General features: G+C 44.8%; 1 protein-coding gene across 10 annotated transcripts in view; it reads right to left on the bottom strand.

Moving 5' to 3' along the window:
• Positions 1-19,873, bottom strand: part of shc2 (SHC (Src homology 2 domain containing) transforming protein 2) — a 118,615-nt gene that overhangs the window by 76,619 nt on the left and 22,123 nt on the right. For 3 of the 10 annotated variants that reach the window (XM_051935278.1, XM_051935276.1, XM_051935275.1), the window contains 2 exons: positions 17,995-18,033; positions 5,267-5,515 (listed from right to left, as the gene is read on the bottom strand). In XM_051935278.1, the coding sequence (XP_051791238.1) occupies positions 5,267-5,512 (246 nt within the window). In that variant the 5' untranslated portion in view covers positions 5,513-5,515; positions 17,995-18,033. Of the gene's footprint in view, positions 1-5,266; positions 6,432-6,701; positions 6,727-17,958; positions 18,034-19,873 lie in introns of those variants that run through there. The other 7 variants (XM_051935282.1, XM_051935277.1, XM_051935279.1 and 4 more) reach the window with 4 other exon arrangements.

The raw sequence follows: 19,873 nt of genomic DNA, 5'->3' as shown, positions 1-19,873 counted from the left end.
TAAAATCTTTTTAATAACCCTTTTTGCATCTTAGCGTCTTAATCTCAATGGGAATGTGGTATGGCAGGCAGTGTGGTGTAGTGGTTAAGGCTTTGGACTTCAAACCCTGAGGCTGTGCGTTCAGATCCTGCTGCTGATGCTGTGTGACCCTGAACAAGTCAATTCAACTGCCTGTGCTCCAACTGGAAAACCCATAGAAATGTAACCAATTGTATCATAAATGTTATAAGTCACCTTGGATAATACGTCAATGTTTAAGTATATTTTAAATAAGCAAATATTTTCCTAAGTGATGCAGCTCTGTTGAACTTCCCCTTGAAAGGATGCCTTAAGATCGCCATTACAACAAAGACGCTTCATACTGACTTTTGTCTCTCTGCTTTAAAGTATGCAGACGCTCCGCTAGGAAGCCGCACCTGACCTTGAGTCCCATTATTCATGTTTACATCGTCCTACTATACTTTTAAAGAACATGTGCTTGCCTAAAGATTTGGATCATATCATCTATATGCTAAAGATGCTCTTGTATATCCATATCTATAAAGCTTTGTCTGATTGCAGTCTGTGATGCAAGAGTAAGACTAACACCTTGCATGGTATGCTCTTCAGGCGTCTTTGTTAAATTAATTTCTTATTTACTTACTGAAATCCTGAGAATGTTTGTATTCTGTCTACACTGTGAACCCGGGATCAAGAATTTTTCCCTAACAGTACTCACCACAAAAAACATCTGTGTTCGGCTGATTGGTGACCCTGATCTGGCATGACATGAGTGAGTATATCCTGCATGGCCTGTCTCCCACTGGGTGTTGTTGCTGGGACACCTCCCAGCCCTCTGTGAGACTGTATTGCAATAAGCAGGTTTGGAAAACGCTTGACTTCTACTGGGAAGTGCAATGTTTAGCCCTTTTGCCTCTCAGCTTCACTGTCCTGGGTTCAAATCCTGTGCCTTGTTGTTATCTATGTGGACTTTGTTCGTTCTCCCTGTGTCTGCCCGTATTTCCCCTTAGGTACTTTAGACTTCCTCCCACATCCACAGAAATGGGTGGGTTAGGTTAACTGGTGTTTGTAAATCAACTTTATGGGTCTCCTGCTTCATGTCTTTGTCCTGGGATAGACCAAAAGTGACCCCTCAATTGGATAAATTGGTATTGGGAATGTCATGTTATGATTACTATTGAGAGCAGCACAGTGGCACACTGGTTAGCACAGTCTGTACCTACACATTGTCCCAGTATCCCTGCGATTTATTTATTTTGTATTTTTAGGTAGAGTGATTTCCTCCTACATGTCAAAGACGTGTGTGTTTAGTCGACTGGCCCTGACTGCCTGATTCAATTGGATCAGTGGCTGTGTGTGTGAGTAAGTCGTATCAGATTGGATTCTGTCTTGCAAACCCAGATGCTGCCTGGATTGGGCGCATCTTCCTACAACCTGTTAGGATAAGAAGGTTAGGAAAATGAAGGAATACAGGATTGCCTTAATATGCTTAATGTGTTCTCCTTTAGGCTTGACCACCCTTGCCCTTTCAAAGGTCTAATTTTGCAGAAAGCACTGCAGACTGCCATACAATTATTATTTACAATGACAGTTTTATTATGGAGAAAAATAATCAATCCATGCTAAGGGGCAGCATGACCCCACACAACTTGTTTAATTTGCTCCAACAATAAATCTAGGATGCTATAACTAAGGTTATGTTGTGAGGAGCCTTATCAGCATTTCTTCATGTTAAGAGTAGTGTCCCTCAGGGGCCACTGCTATCTTTAAATCTTTTAGAACGGATGTCTACTTTTGTGGACACAAGGAGTTGAGGATGGATATCAGGGGCAGAGGGTGAAAGAAAGCTCTAAATGCTGATAAAACTCACCATTACATTATAGGTGGACCCTCTTTGCTAGGAGGACTGTTAGACTCATTGACATGATGTTGAAACTCTGCGTGTGCGTGAGTAGCGCAGAGTAAGCAACGTCTAGAATGGCATCGACATCGGGTGAGAGAGCAAAGCAAATGCACAAAGCAAAATACTCTGTGCATATTATTTATTTCTTTATTTATTTTTTGTGTATTATTGCTGAATCGGACTCTGACTTATCCAACTCCAATTTTGATACAAGTGATCTAGAGATCAAAAATGAAAGCCTGCATCAGCTGATCGTAGTGCTGGACACGCTCGTGCAGCTGACATGCCAATGAAAACGTTCACCCTGGGAGAGCTACACAGACATCGATCTGGGGGAGACAAGCTGGCAACTGGACTTCACCAAATGACGCGGCCTGCTGGTGGACACTACGGATTAGCAGCCACTCAACTACTTCAAGCTGTCTTTTACCAGAAAGTGCCTTTCAGCTTATGAGTGATGCGACAAACACGTATATAATGTGAATATGAATACTGTAGGGGCTCCTGGAACACAAAACAGAGTGACAACATAAGTATTTTATGTTGATTTATGTGTGAAACCATTGCTTTGTGTGCTTTTTAGAAAACTGAATTTTTTGGAAAAATATTCAGCCCTGGGACAAAAGGAAGAAAAAATAATTAGGCCTAACAGAATTAACATACATAAATGATTTGGATAGGAATATAAATAACAACTCCTGCGGTGGGTTGGCACCCTGCCCAGGATTGTTTCCTGCCTTGTGCCCTGTGTTGGCTGGGATTGGCTCCAGCGGACCCCCGTGACCCTGTGTTCGGATTCAGCGGGTTGGAAAATGGATGGATGGATGGATATAAATAACAACTGCGGTGGGTTGGCACCCTGCCCAGGATTGGTTCCCTGCCTTGTGCCCTGTGTTGGCTGGGATTGGCTCCAGCAGACCCCCGTGACCCTGTGTTCGGATTCAGCGGGTTGGAAAATGGATGGATGGATGGATATAAATAACAAACTGGTTAAGTTTGCAGATGATACCAAGCTAAGTGGACTGGCAGATAACTTCGAATCCATTGAATTATCACAGAGGGACTTGGACAGATTTGTGGAGGAGGAAATTTAATGTCAGTAAATGTAAAGTACTACACATAAGAAATAAAAATGTGAAGTTTGAATACACAATGGGAGGTCTAAAAATCAAGAGTACACATTATGAGAAGGATTTAGGAGTCATAGTGGACTCAACTGCCAGACGGTGTTCAGAAGCCATTAAGAAGGCTAACAGAATGTCAGGTTATATAGCGCCTTGATGTGTGGTGTACAAGTCACAGTTGGCTGAGCTCTGTATTGCTCTACTGAAGTACTGTATGCAGTTCTGGACTCTGGCCTACAAAAAAATACATAGCAGTGATAGAAAAAGTCAAGAGAAGAGCAACAAGGCTGACTCCAGGACTGAGAACTTTGAGTTATGAGGAAAGATGAAAAGAGCTGAGCCTTTACAGTTTAAGCAAAAGATGATTAACAGGAGATATGACTGAAGTGTTTAAAATTATGAAGGGAATTAGTCAAATAGATTGAGACTATTATTTTAAAATGAGTTCATCAAAAACACTGGGACACAGTTGGAAACTTGTTAAGGGTAAATTTTGCACAAATTTTAACAAATGAACCATAGACATGTGGTATAAGAGACCAAGTAGTGTGGTAGACAATAGGACTTTAGTGATTTTCAAAACGCAACTCATTTTGGAGGAGTTAGGTGAATAGAATAAATGAGGTTGTTAGGCTAAATGGCCTGTTCTTGTCAAAATTTTTCTGATGTTCTAATGTTCTAATTAAAGACTTCTTTCAAAATGGTGCCGCTGCCTCAGTTCAAATCCAGTGCTTGCGTCTCTGTCTGTGTGGAGTCTGCACATTCTCCCCGTTTCTGTCAGGTTAGTAGGAGGCTCAAGTTTGGAATCTGTGCAAGTTTGCTCTATGACAGATTGACTCCCCATCCAGGGTTGATTTCTGCCTTGTGTCCAATAGGCTTCGGCTGACAGCGCTGTTGAATTTTATTATGTGGATCTGACAATGTTACATCATGATTACACAAAGCCTGACGAGCTCAAATTTCAGTCGTCATCAGCGCTGCTCTAACTGGGCCTGGATCTGACTTTTTACACGACTCCTAAACAAGAACTGATCCTGGCAGATGGTTGAAGCTGAGTCCCCAGGAGACACCATTCCAAGACAGGCAAGTACGCTGGCGTCTAATGAGAGAGTGCGCTGAGATGGGCAGGCCTGCCACCGTTAACCATAAGCTGTATCACCCAGATGCAGAAAGACAAGCTGGCTGGTCAGGGGAGCTTGAAATCACCGCAGCCTCCATCTGTTTAAAACACTACCACTAGACCACACAGTGTTCTAAAGGAGGGAGTGCCTTCTTTTATTGTTGACCGCATGCAGTGCTTTCATCAAGAAGAGATGAAATCTTGGCTGCACCCTTGCTGGAACTCTGATCCCTCCTGCTACCCAATTTGATAAAACGGCTTCCTAACAAAGGCAGTTAGCAAACTTGGCAGCTGAGAGTCATTGAATATTTTCTAACTATTCACCCATCCATTTTCTAAACTGATTATCCAGTTCAGTGCCAGTCCTGGCAATTTCACGCACAAGCTGGGAGACAACTCTGGATGGGGTATAGTCCACATTAGGGCACTCACTCCCTCATAATTGTCATATCACCTGAACTGCATGTCTTTGGGATCTCAAAGTGCCAGAAGAAAACCCCAAACAAGCATAGTGGACCTGCACATTGTCAACAGTGCCCAGTACTGCATTTGAGCCAAAGACTCTGGGGCTGTGAGTATAGTTTGCTGTGCAGAGTGCTATAAAAATAAAAGCTGATACAGGCATCTTAGTAAAAAAACAAAGTTGCCACTCACCAGCTTGGAAAGATTTGGCTCTCAAAGAAGAATCAATGCCCATGGCACCACTACCAGGACACCAAGTTCTGCTGGGTGGGTAAGAGGGGTAAAGCAGCAAGTGTTTTAGTCTTTCCTAATGAACTGGGGCTCCTTAATACCTGAGCCAATACGCCTTTATAATGCCTCAATGTCTATCTATCTATCATATAGTGCCTTTCTTATCTATCTATCTATCTATCTATCTATCTATCTATCTATCTATCTATCTATCTATCTATCTATCTATCTATCTATCTATCTATCTATCTACACAAGGTTAAGCTCAGCGTAACTCACAGAATCATTCGTTCAGCAGTAGGAGAACACAAATTCAAAAGGGCTTTGTTTAGCTTTACCTCTCCATCCCCTGGCATCCCCCAGCAGAACAGGGGACCTGGCTCTGACAAAACAAACAGATAGAGAAATGGAGCAAGACTGGCTTACCCTGACAATGTAGTGAGCTCCCGATCCCAGGATCTTCTTGTCGGGGTGTAGCCATCCCTGAGAGGGCTTGTTGATGAAGCTGCCTCTATGGGTGAAGTCCTCGCCCCCAATTCTCATGCCATCCACTCTGGCCCACCGTCCCACTGTTGGGGTATTGCCTGCACTCCCCGAGGCAGGCGCTGGTGCTTCTCCACCAGCCGTACCCATGTTGCTGTTGCTGCTGCCACCGCTGCGAAGTCTGTTCATGGCCTGCAAGGAGCAAGGGGTAACACAGACAGGGTCACAGGAGTTCAGGACAGCTGCTAAACTAGCAACCGGGTTGGCGACGCTGCCAGATGGGGTTCCTGCCCCTGGGCTGCCTGCTCCTACTTTGTTCCCGAGTTCCTTATTGCCAGATCCCCTGCCGAGAAAAGTAGATGGGTTAGCAAACTTCCATTGAGGCATCTTGGGAATAAGCATGCAGAAAGTGGTGGCCACGTCCTGGTCAGCGCACGGGGAGTCGGCCAAAGCTGGAGGGCCAGGGCGGCGGTCCTGACGGTCAAGCGGGATGAGCGAAGGGGTCTGCGGGGTGACCGAGGAGGTGACTGGGGTGCCTGCCACTTTCCCACTCATTGCGAGGCTCTGCAAGAGGTCATCTGACGAGGTCACCGAGTCATTGCGGAAGCGGTCATATTTGGGCTTCAGCAGCATTGCCCGATGGCGTGAGTCTCCTCCTGGGCTCTGCTCTCCCTCACTGTGCTTATGTGTATGTGTGTGTGTGTGTGTGTGTGCGCGCGTGTGTGTGTATCGTGTATGTGCGGCTAGCTGCTCAGACCCGCCCCCACCCCCCTTCACTGAGCCAATGATGTCATTCTAATTCAGCTCCCCACCCCACAGCCTTTATTGGGCCTTTGCATGTGGCTGCCAGGACTGAGTGAATCCCAGGCTCTGGTGCTTATTCATTATTAAATAGCTTCTCTTCCTCAGTGACAAGGACAGCAGGTCCACGCCTTTGAATTTAAAGGAACAGAGGCTGTTATTGCTAGGCCTGCTGGGCATCAATTTAAAATATGAAACTCCTATATTCATTGAAGCATCAGCCAGTTAAACAAGTACAGAGAAACAGTGTGGCTTAGTGGAGATGACAACATTGGAGTTGAAACTACAAGGCTGCCCCATCGCTGACCACTAGGTGACGTGTAGTGAGTCACTTAACCTGTCTGAAGTTAAGAGGTAAAAAAAAAACAAATCATTGAACGCGAGCTCACCATCGTCATGATGATGAGGTGACATGGTGGTGCAGTGTTTAGCTCCAGTGTCCTGCCATGTGTCCAATGCTTTTGGGATAGGCTTCAGCCCTGTTGCAACCCCGGAATGGATTAAGGGAGTCTGATAATATTATGTTACGTTAAAGCATAAATTGGTCAAGAAGTCTTATCGAGCACAGGCTTCTTACCTGAAAATGTGCTGGTGAGTGGGGTGGGCTTGGCACTCTGCTCAAAGAAAAATGGAATACAATTAGCTTATTGTTGAAGAAAATAAAAGCCAGTGGAACACAAAACCAGGGCTGCAAGGCTGAGAGAATGCATTCAGCTACAGGGTGGTAGGCTGGAGCCAGACAGGTTCAAGGGGGGCTTAAATGGTAAAAGGGCAGAGACAAACATACACAAGAGGGTGACAAAGTAGAAGAGAAGAGTGTGTCCAGGGGGACTCATGACAGGCTACACAAGAAAATGAAAATGTAACGGCAAGGGCACCGCCAGGAATGAGAAAAATGATGGCAAAGGGGGTCATGGCAGGAAGAAGTAGAAAAGCCAGGAGAGGCATATGGTGGGCTAGTAAGGGGAAGCAAAGTGAAAGGCTAAAGCTGGGGCAACCAGGATAAAGGAAGGGTAAAGCAGAGGGAGTCGCTGTGTGGTGAAAGGGCCAAGTCAAAGATGGGCAAGAGGGTAACGTTAATGGAGGACATTGTAGGAAAGAGCACAGCTGGGTGGTGCATATCAGGGTTATGGGGCAGAGCTATGATGGCACAACTGGGTGAAAGCACAAAGCCAAAAACAGAAACAGGACTGCAAGGTAGGGTGAAGGAGCTCAGTTAGCAATACACAAGATGGTGAAAGGGTCAAGCAGACGGAATCCTTGTAGGTGAATGGACAGAGTCCAAGATGTGCAAAAAGGTAAAGCTAAAAGGGAGCATTGCAGAAGGAAAAAATAAAACTGGGTAGTTGTGCTGCCTGAGAATAAAATGGTGAACAGGCTGGGGTAACAAGGAGAAGCAAAGTGAAAGAATAAAGTCAGGAGCCACCAAGATGGTGAAAGGGTAAAGCAGTGGGAATCATTGTAGGGTGAACAGGCAGAGTGAAAGATGTGCGAAAGGGGGGCATTGCAGAAGGAAAGAGCACCAGGCAGAACCAAGTTGGTATAACTGGGTGGATTAAATCAAAAAGCCAGAAGCAGAAATGGGGGTGCAAGGTAGGGTGAATGTGGTCAGCTTGCAACACACGAGATGGTGAAAGGGTAGTGAACGGGCAGAGCCAAAGATATGCAAGATGGTAAGGTTAATGGTGGATATTGTAGAAGGAAAGAGCACAGCTGGGCAGCGTATGACAATGTGAAGGGGCAAAGCCAAGATGGCAAAACTGTGTGAAACTGTAAAGCCAAAAGCAGAACCAGAATGGTAAGGTAGGGTGAAGGAGCTCAGCTAGCAACACAGAAAATGGTGAAACATTAAAGCAGGGGGATTCACTGCATAGTAAAACAGTCAAAGATGTGCAAGAGGGTATAGCTAAAGGGGGGCGAGGGGTCATTACAAAAGGAAATAGCACAACTCGGGAATTGGGCAACTTGGCCACAACTGGGAACAAGATGGTGAAAAAGACTGGCCTAACAAGAAGAAGCAAAGTGAAAGAATAAAGCCAGCCAAGGTGATGAAAGGGTAGAGTAAAGGAAACCATTTTAGGATGAACAGGCAAAGGTGGGCAAGAGGGGCATTGCAGGAGGAAGGAGCACACAGCATGGTGATGGGGCAGAGCCATGTTGTCGTAATTGGGTAAAAGTGTAAAGCCAAAAACAGAACTGGGGCTGTCAAGTAGGGTGAATGCGCTCAGCTAGCAACACACAAGATGGTGAAAGTTCATAGCTGGAAAGACAAAGCAAAGTTAAAAGGATAAAGCCAGGGGACCACGGCAGAGGGAAAGAAAGGAGCCCATTGGGAATGGCTGGATGATACGGGCAGGATCAGGGATGTACTGTTCAAAAAGGTGAAAGGAGCAGAACGAGGAGAGGAGAAAGGAGTAACACTGGGGCCAACAAGAGGGTGAAAGGGAAAAGCTGGGAGGTCGGGGGGTCCTGTGGCAGGGTCAAAGAACAAGAGTACCACAGTCTAAAGCCAAGGGTTAAACCGGAGATGTACAAAAGAGTGAAACGCACATCAAAGGGGAGGAATTGAAAAGCCAGAGATGAACAAAAGAATGAAGTGGTAAAGCTGACACAGTGAACAGGTAACGCCTGATAAAGCAAAGGGGACATGACAGAGTGAAACAGCTGACCTGGAGCAGACTGTAAAACCGGGGGAATATGGCAGACTTAAGACTGAACAACTGAGTGAAAGTGTAAAGCCAGGGAAGCACGGCAAGGTGAAAACCAAAACTAGGAGCCTATGATACAACAAAGCCCGTGGGACATGGCCTGGTGGTGTGGCAGACACGGGGATGAAAAATACGGTGACACTAAAAAGTCCAGTGGCACAAACAGCGGATATTAGCAGCATCATCAGCTTCATCTTATGTTGTTTGTATGCGTTAACGGACAAAAATGCAGGTGAGATGTCCCCAGTGCTAGTTTCATCAAATGGCATCCAGAAGCAACTGTTTCTGGGTAGACTATAAAACTCTACTTGTTTCCCTTTGGCATCTCTATATTGCTAGATCTAATACCTCCATTCTAAGCTTTTGTCAGATAACATGAAGACGTGACCATCTTCTTTACAGCCAGAAGAAACTTCTTTATCCCATTTGTTTCTGGATTGATGCTTATTCAAATCCTATCTGTTTCCATTTAGCATGAAAGAGAAAAGATGGGAAAAACAAAGGAAATTGGAAAGAGCAAATAATACGATGGTAAAGGCAAAAAGCAAGGGGCATTTTTATTATGGATAGGGCCAAGCCAAGAGTGAATGGTCAGAAAATAAAGCCAGAAGAAGCAAAGCCAGAAAAGAGTAAGGACAGTGGAGTATGACAGGGCTAGGCAGCAGTGCTAGTGGGCCAACCTAAGGAAGTGGCAGGGATGCAGATATACAACAGAGTAAGAGTTTAAGAAAAAGAAGAGCACAAAAGACAGAAAGGGCACAAGTAGGTGATAATACTGGGACGAAAAGAATAAAGCAAAGGGCCAGCAAAGGGGAAAGATGCTAAAACCAGACATAGGGTCATGGATGGGTGAAATGAATAGAGTAGTGGGGCACAGCAGGGTGGCAAGATTAGAACCTGGAGGACACCAAAGTCTGATTGTGGAGAGCCAGGTCAGCACGACACAGTTGAAAAGAGTAAAATCATATGGGCACAGCAGAATATGCCAAGGGCTCATGCCAAAGTGAGAAAGGAAAGTCAGAGACGCATGGCATGGTGGATCTGTTAAGACGGGGGCTGCGGACAAGAAGGTAAAGGAGCAGAACCAGAGAGGAAAAAAGATGGGATGAAAGGTCAAAGCCAAGACACATGGCAGGGTAAAAGGGCAAAGTCAGTAATGCTCAAAAGATGAAAGGTCAGTGCTGGGGGCTAAACGGTATACAATAACCCTTGTGGTGGTGCTACAGTACTGTATAAAATAAAGACTGATTAATTGGTTGGTTATAGTCTCGGGGTGAAGGTTCTCTCAGCTCAGTTCTCCATCTCCTCCTTTCCTGTCCTAACCTAACGTGACACTCCGACTGGACAGGGTGTGGATGTGAGTGTTCAGCAACCCCCCACTCCACCACCCCCAGCCATGCACTTTGTGTAATTGGTGCCTCAAAAGAATTGATGAGCCAGCATTTTATAATCGCCTGCCATCAGGCAGTTGTCACCACCACTGCTACAGTCGCCACACGTTCTCCATGTGTTTCTAGTATAAAGCCCCCCCATCAGCTCCACCCTCACCACTAATCAAACTGTCCCCAGGGGAACAGCAACTTCTTCTGCCTCTTGTGGATGGACAAATTGCACTTAATCCTTGATAGGACAGGCCACCATCTGCACAAGGGCAATTTCCAGTTATGCACAGCTTTACTGGTCATCTTGTTTCACACCATTCCAGTGTAGTGCTGAGGTGTTACCCGCTGCACTCGGGTCCCAATCCAGGTGGTTCATTGTGTGATGGGTGCGACAATGCACTATCGGCACATGCTGCCAACCTTGTTTTCTCTCCTTTCTACATTTTCTAAGCAACAGCATGAAAATGTGCCTTCTCCTGTTCACATATAATCACAATAGTTTTGAGTCCAACATTTCTTATGTAAACTACACAGGATGGTGTCTAGAAATGACCATTCCTGTCTACACCTGCCTAGACAGCTCCCAACTGTGTACACGTTGCCCACACTTCACCGTCCCAACAAAAACCTCATTGGACAACATTCATCATGAACTTCTTTAGCCCGTGGCTTTCTGGACAGCACCCAGATATGTCCTCATGACACTCCATGGAGTGCCCTACTCACACTTTGTTAAACCGTGCCATCCTGCGCAAAAGCTCCAGCACACAACCTCCCAACAAAGCTTCACTGGATTGCTTCTCCACTTGATTTCCTCATCCCATGATGGCACCCCAATCAAAAATTGCGACCTCATGGCATGCACATAGGTGCATCCTGCTTTCTTAGTTAGTGTCCCCTATAACAAAAATTTACTGGACAGTGCCGTCAGATATTTCACTTCTCCAGTCTAAGCTTTTGACAGACAGCGTGCAGACATGGCCACCCATCCTACCCACTGTAAGACATGAATGGCAAGGGAGCATCCTGAACACTCTAATTAGGCAGGTATTGGGGTAACAGCGGGTTGGGTGGCATGGTTTGTGACACCCTTTCCTTCTTTAGGCATTGAATAGAGGACAAATTCCTGGAAGAGCTCTGACATCACTTCCGCCCCACAACCAGTATAAGAAGCAGACAGACTGGAAGTCAGCATTCACTTCTGAACCCGTGGCTGATGGTGACAGAACTCATGCCTCAGAAGCAGTGCCGGTCGAGGCCTAATTGGAGACCTAGGTGGTAAGGGGGCACAGTGCCCCTAAGTGTCTATAGCGGTTAGTTAGTATTAGATTTTGACTTCGATGAAATGGGAGGCGTCCCCTTGGTGTCTGGAGCATGTGTCCCTTCATGTACATAATTGGCGTCCAACCTGTGTACATAATGCAGACATTACAGAGTGCGTGCCCCTTAACTGTCATAAACGGTGCCCCTAATGGATTATTGAACTGCTTTGAAGCACAATAGTATGGGTAGAAGATATACTCAGACCACGTTAGTCCTGACAATTTTTTCCTTTTTGCTTTACTTTTTTGCATTCATCGTTAAATGTGGTCAATGCCTTGAACCTAACCTTTCATCATACGTCATTTCTATCCCTCAAAACCTGCTTTAATGGACAAAAATGAAGATGTGGTGTCCCCAGCACTAGTTTCATTGGATGGCATCTAGATGCAACTGTTTCTGGGTAGACCCCTATAAAAACCCTATTTGTTTCCCTTTAGCATCTCTATGCCACTAGATCTGATACCTCCATTCTAAGCTTTTGTCAGATAACATGAAGATGTGACCTTCTTCTTTACAGCCTATGCTTGGTCATCTTTCCTGCCCATACATTAGTGAACCACATCAAGATATGAATTCCCACCCCCATCACTATTTTCATTCAATGACACCCAGGAGTAACTTTCCACAATGGAGAGAACTCCAATATGGCTTTATGACCCTTCAATGGTTTGTGCCCCCTCACGTTTTAGCATCCCACACCATGTTTAACTGCACAACATCCAGCTGTAACTTCCCTAGCCCATCTTTACTGGACTCTCCTGGTCTATCTTCGTTGTGTTGATGTGACCCAGTGCCATTACAGAGCAACCAGTAACAGCTGGATATTTAACTGTGGGTTGTGTTGAGGTCAGAGACCACCAGGGCTGTCAGCATATTTACCGAAGCACCAGACTACCCAAAGTGCACTGGACGAACGAATGTATGAAGATAACACTAATTTCTTTGTTACAGTGACATGTTTTGTTTTTGTTTTTTTTAAAATGTCAACAACGACTGACATAAATGACAATTTGAGACAACGTGCTGGTGCAGCCTGAATACTTGCTCAGCCCCCAACTGCATTATACATTTCAACGCCTGTGAAAGCTTTTGAAAACAGCCTGAATAATTCAAGGAGGGAAGATGAAATCAGTGCTGTTGTGTTTTTGTGCATCGTCTGCCCACCCCCCCATAACGACGCAACCTCTAAGCGAATTCAATTACTGCCATGGGCGATGCTTTCTCGCAGGCCTGTAAGAGACAAACAGCCAGCCTGAAAAAACAACTCTTCTCTCAGGTCTCTTGGGGAGGCATTAGCAATTCCAAAATGCAATCACGGCTGCAGCATCGGGATCCACTCTCTCCTTCTGTTTCTCTGTCATTGGCCTTCACCACTTTAACATTGATCCGGTCCTCTTTCTGCATATGCCGTGTCCCAGCTGGACTTGAGAAGTCCTAGTAAAACCATTCTGAGAAACAGATGGCTTGAGGGGTTGAAACTGTCACCCCAAAGGTCTTGAGCATTCAGGTTATGGAACTTGTTTGATGGCTTTAAGTCCACAGACTGCAGTGCACACAAGCAAAAGGAGTGAACTTTATAGAACCTTCAGGGATCTGGGAGACCTAAGCCTCTCACCTTCTACTGCATCATTGCAAAGGTCACCCAGAATGAGATGAGGCTCTGAGGGTGAAAGGTCGGAAGTTCCTACTGTTAGAAATGCACAGGGCAGGTTTGCATTTATCTTCTTTATCCTCTTAAAACAGAATTAGCTGTGCTGCTTGTCTGAGGCGGTTTGAAATCTAACTAATGAGTGTAGGCCTCAGCATTAATGTCTGCAGTGCAGTGTGTTTCCCCTTCCTCAAGGTGGTAACATGAGTCCCCCACTATGCCGGGAGGCAGAATCCCTCCTGTTGAGCTCTCATTTGGACACCCACAGGGTTGCAGGGGAGTGGGAAGCCCTGTTGTGGTGCAGATAAACTTTTCAGCAAAAAACAGGAGATGCACATAAAAAACTAAACAAAAACAGTATAAAGCGAAATGAAACCGAAGCCCAATGTGAGAGACAATAATCATAGTCGAAAGAACAAGAGGATCAAAACTGAAAGTATACACAGGAAGAGAGCACAAAGATAAACTTTGAATACTTCAGAGATTTGGTATCCACAGATCAGATAAGGATTTGCACTCATAGCCGTCCTTTTATCCTGTCGCGTCGATTACGCATGGGTCCCGACCTCAGAGGCCACGCCCCTAGGAACGCTGGAAGCTGCCCTAATGATGGCGACTTTTGAGGACCCAAAATCATAGCAAATCATGACAGTGTGCCTCTGGAGCACATCAGTTAACCCTTGATGTAAAACACACTTCAACCACCAAAACACTTCATGCTTCACCCAAAAGTGACTCTTGCTGTCATAACTACAGCATCTGCTCCTTCTGATATGACTACTATGTCACTCACTGTCATGGTTGGGTGTCAATCCGACGATAACACTGTCTATCCATTTGCCCATCACTGTCACTTCCATGTCAATCTCCTATGTGTGTGCTGGTGAGAGAGCAAGCCAGTTTGGGAAAGGCAGACCCGGGGGCAAGATGAGCACAGTGGGTTGGTTTCGATGTTGATGACTTGTCATTTTCTTCTTTTCTTGTTGATGTGTCTGTTGTTGTTCAAAGTGATGAACTCCTTCATATTATTGTCCATCTCCAAAATGTGTGGCTCACTGCAAGTGTCTCAAGCTGCATACGTGGAATGGACCAGGCCTTGAGAGAACATTTCAAATAGTCCTTCCAGTGTTTTTTTGGTCCACCTTGAGGTAGGGATCCTTCAGAGAGTTCACCATACAGGACCATCCCGGAGAGCCGAGACTCATCCATGTATACTAGCTGATGAGCAGCGTTCCAGAATATTAGTGTGTGGAGCCCTGTCCTCCCAAGTGATTCCCAAGATCTTCTAGAGGCAGTGGATGTGGAATGCTTCCAGTGTGCGGATTTGCTTGTGGTAGGGAGTCCAGGACTCGCTTCCATAAAGGAGTGTTGATATACATACTTTGGTTGGCAGGCGGAGATTTCAGTTACAGAAGACCTGCTTGTCTAGGCAGTCGAATGTGGAGTAGGCTAGTTGGGGGTGATTCCCAATCTCCATTAGTCACAGAGGCATCACTAGATATTATGCTTCCAAGGTAGGGGAAGGATTGTGTCTTGTTGCCAGTCTTGATGTCCACTGGAGCATCTGTGTGCTGGAAGGCAGTCTAAATGGTCAATGTCTTGGAGGTACTGATTTCCTGCCCCATCTAAGAATAGGCTGAGTGTAAGGACTCAACAGTCCTCTGAAGGCTTTCAACATTGTCAGCACACTGGAGCTCTTCAAGGAGGATTTTGAGTGGGCTGACAATCTTCAGAGGTTGAACAAATTGCCATCCATTTGGTACCAGATCCACACTCCATCATTGGTGTTCAGCGTACTTCCGGAGAAAAGAGTGACGGCGACAAGATAAATGTTGAAAAGCACTGGAGCCTGGACACAGCCTTGCTTGACACCAACAGTGGTTTTGAAGGGAGCAGATGTTTCCCCACCAACAAGAACCTTTGCCCTCATTTGATCATGGAAGAGACAGAGCATAGTGAGGAATTTTGGGGGCATCCAAACTTACTGAGTACTTCCCAAAGCATCTCACGGTTAATGGTGTCAAATGCTTTCTGCAGGTCGATGAAGGCAAAGCTGACGTCTCCCTGGTGTTCCCAAGCCTTCTCTAGGAGTTGACGGATAACGAACAACATGACAATTGTGCAGCGTTGAGGACAAAAGCCAGCTTGCAACTCCGGAAGTACTCTGTCTGCAATGTGATAAGGTAGCTGGAGGAGCAGGACATGGCCGAGGGTTTTCCCAGCAAAATCCACCAGTGAAATACCATGGCTGTTGCCACAGTCCGATCGGTCCCCATTTTGTTTTGTAGATGGCGAAGATGGTAGCACGTTTCCATGAACCGGTAAGTTTCCAGCACAGAGTGAAGAAATTAGTCAATTTGACAAGGAGATTAAGTGCCCCATATTTATATATTTCAGCAGGTATAGTGTCTTCACCAGCAGCTTTCTTGTTCTTAAGGGCCTTCATTTAGTTCTGGGACCTGGTGGAGTTTGGGGATCTTCTCAAATGACTGAAGGTTGGGTTCATTTAGTTCAACAATTTTCAAAAGTGTTCTGCTCAACTATTCAAGGTCTGTTGCTTGTCTGTGAGGAGTGTTGCACCATCTGCAGTCCAGACTGGAGCTACATTATGTCAAGAAGGACCATAAATTACTTTGTTGGTATTCTAGAACTCATAGGTCCTGTTTTCATCTGCGAAGCACTGGCGTGTAAGACACTCTGTGACCTGGCGAGAATAATGAAAGGCCACATAGTGCCACACAATCACAAAGATTGGTAAACTTTGCCTCTCTTGTTCTCCTTCTGCTGAAAGCCTTTCATACAGTTCATGAAGAAAAGCAATAAGGCGTGCTGTATTGTACCAGTCAATGGTGGGCTTATGCAGCTGTAGTCCACCACCAGATATTGGCACACACATGGTGATGTTAGCCCACCTCTGGCCTGGAACGTCTACAGTTGACTTCTGTGTCTTATGGCCAGACTGAAACCGGCCTTGTCCACAAAGATGAATTTGCACATTTCAATGCAAATATGACCATTTATGTATAGATGGTAACAACACTGCAAACTAGAAAACTGAAATGTTTGCTAAGATCTGAATAATTTGTCTATCTCAACTGTACGTAGAGTTTCATTTCTGTTAAAATGCGGCATATTTCCATCTCTAGTGATCTAAATTTTGAACTGAAAGTTAACTGTTTTGAACAGAGTATCTAAATGTCTAAAAAGTTTGCTGTAGTTGGACAGAATGTTTTTGGGGTTATACATTGACTAAGAGAGGTATTTTGGAAGAAGTGCTGATTGAGTGCACTTTGTATGAAAGCACTGCAAACGTATATGCAGTTTAGTTCACATAGTCTATGGATGTGGTGCATGTGCTCATTTGAAAAAGGGGACATGGTGTTGAGACAAGTCTGAAAACAATTGTAAAAAAACTGTAAATCACAATGCAATAATTAAAGTGAAAAAGTAATACAGAGAATAAAACTGAATAAGAAATAACACAGTGCTGCCAGACACTAGAGGGCGCTTCAGGAAGACCTGCTATCAAGCAGTGAACGGTACACTGCTGAAGTAGAAAGCACCTGAAATAAGAGAAGCTGCATCTGAGTACTGAATGTTGGAGTCCATTTCCATATTTGGTGCCAGTTTTTTCAGAATTCCCGTGGATAACTGCCTACTTGAATACTGTTATGTTGGTATTCTGGGATCCTAAAAAGGTTTGAGCTTCCTATTACAATGTGTGTGTTTTTGGGGACTAAACACCAGTCTACGTTTTTCGAATAACTGTTTATATGTCTGGTTAGTCTATTTTGGATCGGGCTCGGGCGGGGGGGGGTGGGGGATGGGGGGTTGGGGGGGGGCAAAAATGTCTTCTTCCTCTGAGTGTTCTAACACTTGTGTTGAAAATTTATTAGGTTTAGTTGTGTCTGGTGCTTTAGGGTTTGGGTTAACCTCAGGGTTTTGGATATTAATTTTAGGGTTAGGGTTTGATTCCGGAGGGTTGTTTTTAAGTTTAGGGGTCTGAGTTTCTATGGCTGCTGGTGTGTTATGGTTAAGTTTAGGGTTTGGGTGAGGGTTAAGTATAGAAGGAGTACAGCTCAGTTGCTCTAGGTACACATCTAGTTATTTATCCTTTAGAGTGTGTATTTCAGCTAAAATCATCATTGTTCTTTTCCGTCTGTGTATTCTGTTTGGGAGAGTCGTATCTAGTCCTGTTTGGAGGTAAAAGAGCAACGATTAAGAGATTTAGGTATACAGTACATATTTTGTACTTTAAATCCAGTTCTGGCAGCAAGATAGTCCTGCCCAGGATGCCTTCTTCAACAATAGTGCCTACTAGTAATTTTACTGGTTTGGAAACAATTATTGAACATGGGTACTATGAAAGATAACACGGCATTACCTAACATATTCAAACCTGTGTAAATCCTGTGAGGTGGGGGGTGGTGGGGGCAGCATCTATCAGACTGCTGCTGGGAACAAAGCAGGAATCAACAAATGTGTGACACCAGCCTACTATTTCATATATCTAATGCATTTTATATACTATATCTAGCATTCTGTTTAAAATAAGAATAGACTGAATCGAGTCTGAGAATGTTATATTACGACAGATTAATTAAAAGCAGTATGATTGACTGAAGACACATGGCTATTGATTATTTTATTGATTGAACAAGCAAGAAGAATTTACAGATTAAAGTCCAGCCACATGTCCCAGAGGGTTTGAACTTTCAACAGTCCAGGCATCATGCAGGCGCAGTCATAGCCCCTTCTAGAGAATTAAACCACCTTGATTTTTCTCCCTATGAGGTGAAACATTCTAACCTTTAAATCAAAATTCAGGGAGGACCAACAGCATCCAATCTGTGAAGAGAATATACAAGAACTAAACAAGATTCAATGAAAAGTCAAAGGCAATACACAGTAAATCATAAACCTACACTGTCAGACTGTTGTCATGTTTAATATATATAGTACATATAGTTTATATATATATATATATATATATATATATATATATATATATATATATATATATATATATATATATATATATATATATTGTATAAATATTATCAAGCCCATGTACACACTACAAGAGAGTGTGGAAGGCTTAGCTCATGAGGTAAACTGGGGGACAGATGAGGGTGAGACACAGCTACTAACCTCTCTTCTACTTCTAGCTCTAGACTGGAGGAGGAGCCCTCTGAAGACAAGCCCCACCCCTTTTGGTTGCCATGATACCAAAAAAAAACCACATAATTCAACATTCATTTCAAGGGCCGCAGCTGTCAGATCCAGACTGCCGCAGGAGGCACATTTAAGATGATCAGTAACGGCCAGTGAAAATTGTGTCTTCATCTTTTTTGCTTTTGTTTCTTTTTTCAAATTAGCATTTGTCACTAGTAAATGGGCATCTCAGTGGGGACACTATCACTTCACCCTATACTGCCTCTTTTCTCCTCCTATATATATATTGTGACAGACAGCCAGAGTCCTTGCCCAGTTGGGACACCCTTGTGAGGAGAGGACCAGGGCAGAGAACATGTCATCAGCAGTACCTCCCACAGGACACAAGAAGACAGCCCCTCTGGGTCGCACTGGGGCCACAGGCTTGGAGCTTTAGAAACTCAACCCTGCTGGGGCCCGTGGCCACCAACAGGGGTCGCATGAACAGCACCGGAGCCTTGGCATGCAGCACTTCCGCCAGAAGTGGAGCTGGTTTCACATGTAGCACTTCCGCCACACCCAGAAGTGCTACCAGAAGTTGATTGGAAAGCACCTGGAGCACTTTTGGGTGCAGTATAAAGGAGCCCGCCTAACTCTACTTGAGCAGCTGGAGTCGGATGGCAGAGGACAGAGCTTGCGGGAGAGGAGTGGATGTGGCAAAAGAGAAGAAAAGAGAAGGATAGAAAGAGATATGGACTGAGTTTATTAGGGTTTGTGCACTGTGTGTGTTGTGCAGAGAAAAATAAATAGCATGTGTTTGAACTTCTGTGTGTCTCTGTGTCCGGGCTTCTTCTACTATATATATATATATATATATATATATATATATATATATATATGGTTGAAATAGTTTACTGTCAAATAATGCAAAGAGTACATGACACATGTTTCGCCCTAATTCTGGGCTCATCAGGCGTACACACTCACTGCACTCCCTGTCGGGAATCGAACCTCGGATGTCTGCGCTAGAGGCGAAGCCCCTAACAGTGCGCCACGGCGTGTGGTTCGTTTATTTGACAGCATGTAGATCGGGGTAATTACATTCACAACCATTCTATGATCTGCTTCTCACAACTGAGGGCATCGTGGCGAATGTTAGCCGACTTGCTGACCAACCACAAGCGTTACCTGGTAGGTAACCACCCATACAATCAGATTGTGATTCAGACTACGAATGATGTGAATATATATATATAGTGGCAGACGGCCAAGGATCTTGCCCCACTGGGACGCCTGGAACACAGAAGGACAATACCTCCCCCTGGATGCAAGAGGGCAGCCCCCCTAGATTCCAACCCAGTGGGGGTCCCTCCAGGGGGCGCCTGGTTTATTCCAGAGTCCTGGAGGACAGCACTGGAAGAGGACAGAGCTTGCGAGTGAGGAGTGGAGGCGGCTGAAGAGAAAAGAGGACAGAACTGAGCCTTGTGATTTGTGGTGGTATAGTGTGTGTGCAACTGTTCTAATAAATAGTGCA

This window comes from Erpetoichthys calabaricus, chromosome 12 (genome assembly GCF_900747795.2).
Source record: "Erpetoichthys calabaricus chromosome 12, fErpCal1.3, whole genome shotgun sequence".
Classification (NCBI taxonomy): Eukaryota; Metazoa; Chordata; class Cladistia; order Polypteriformes; family Polypteridae; genus Erpetoichthys; species Erpetoichthys calabaricus.
Note: the sequence above shows the minus strand (reverse complement) of the source record. Positions and strands in the feature narration are given on the sequence as shown.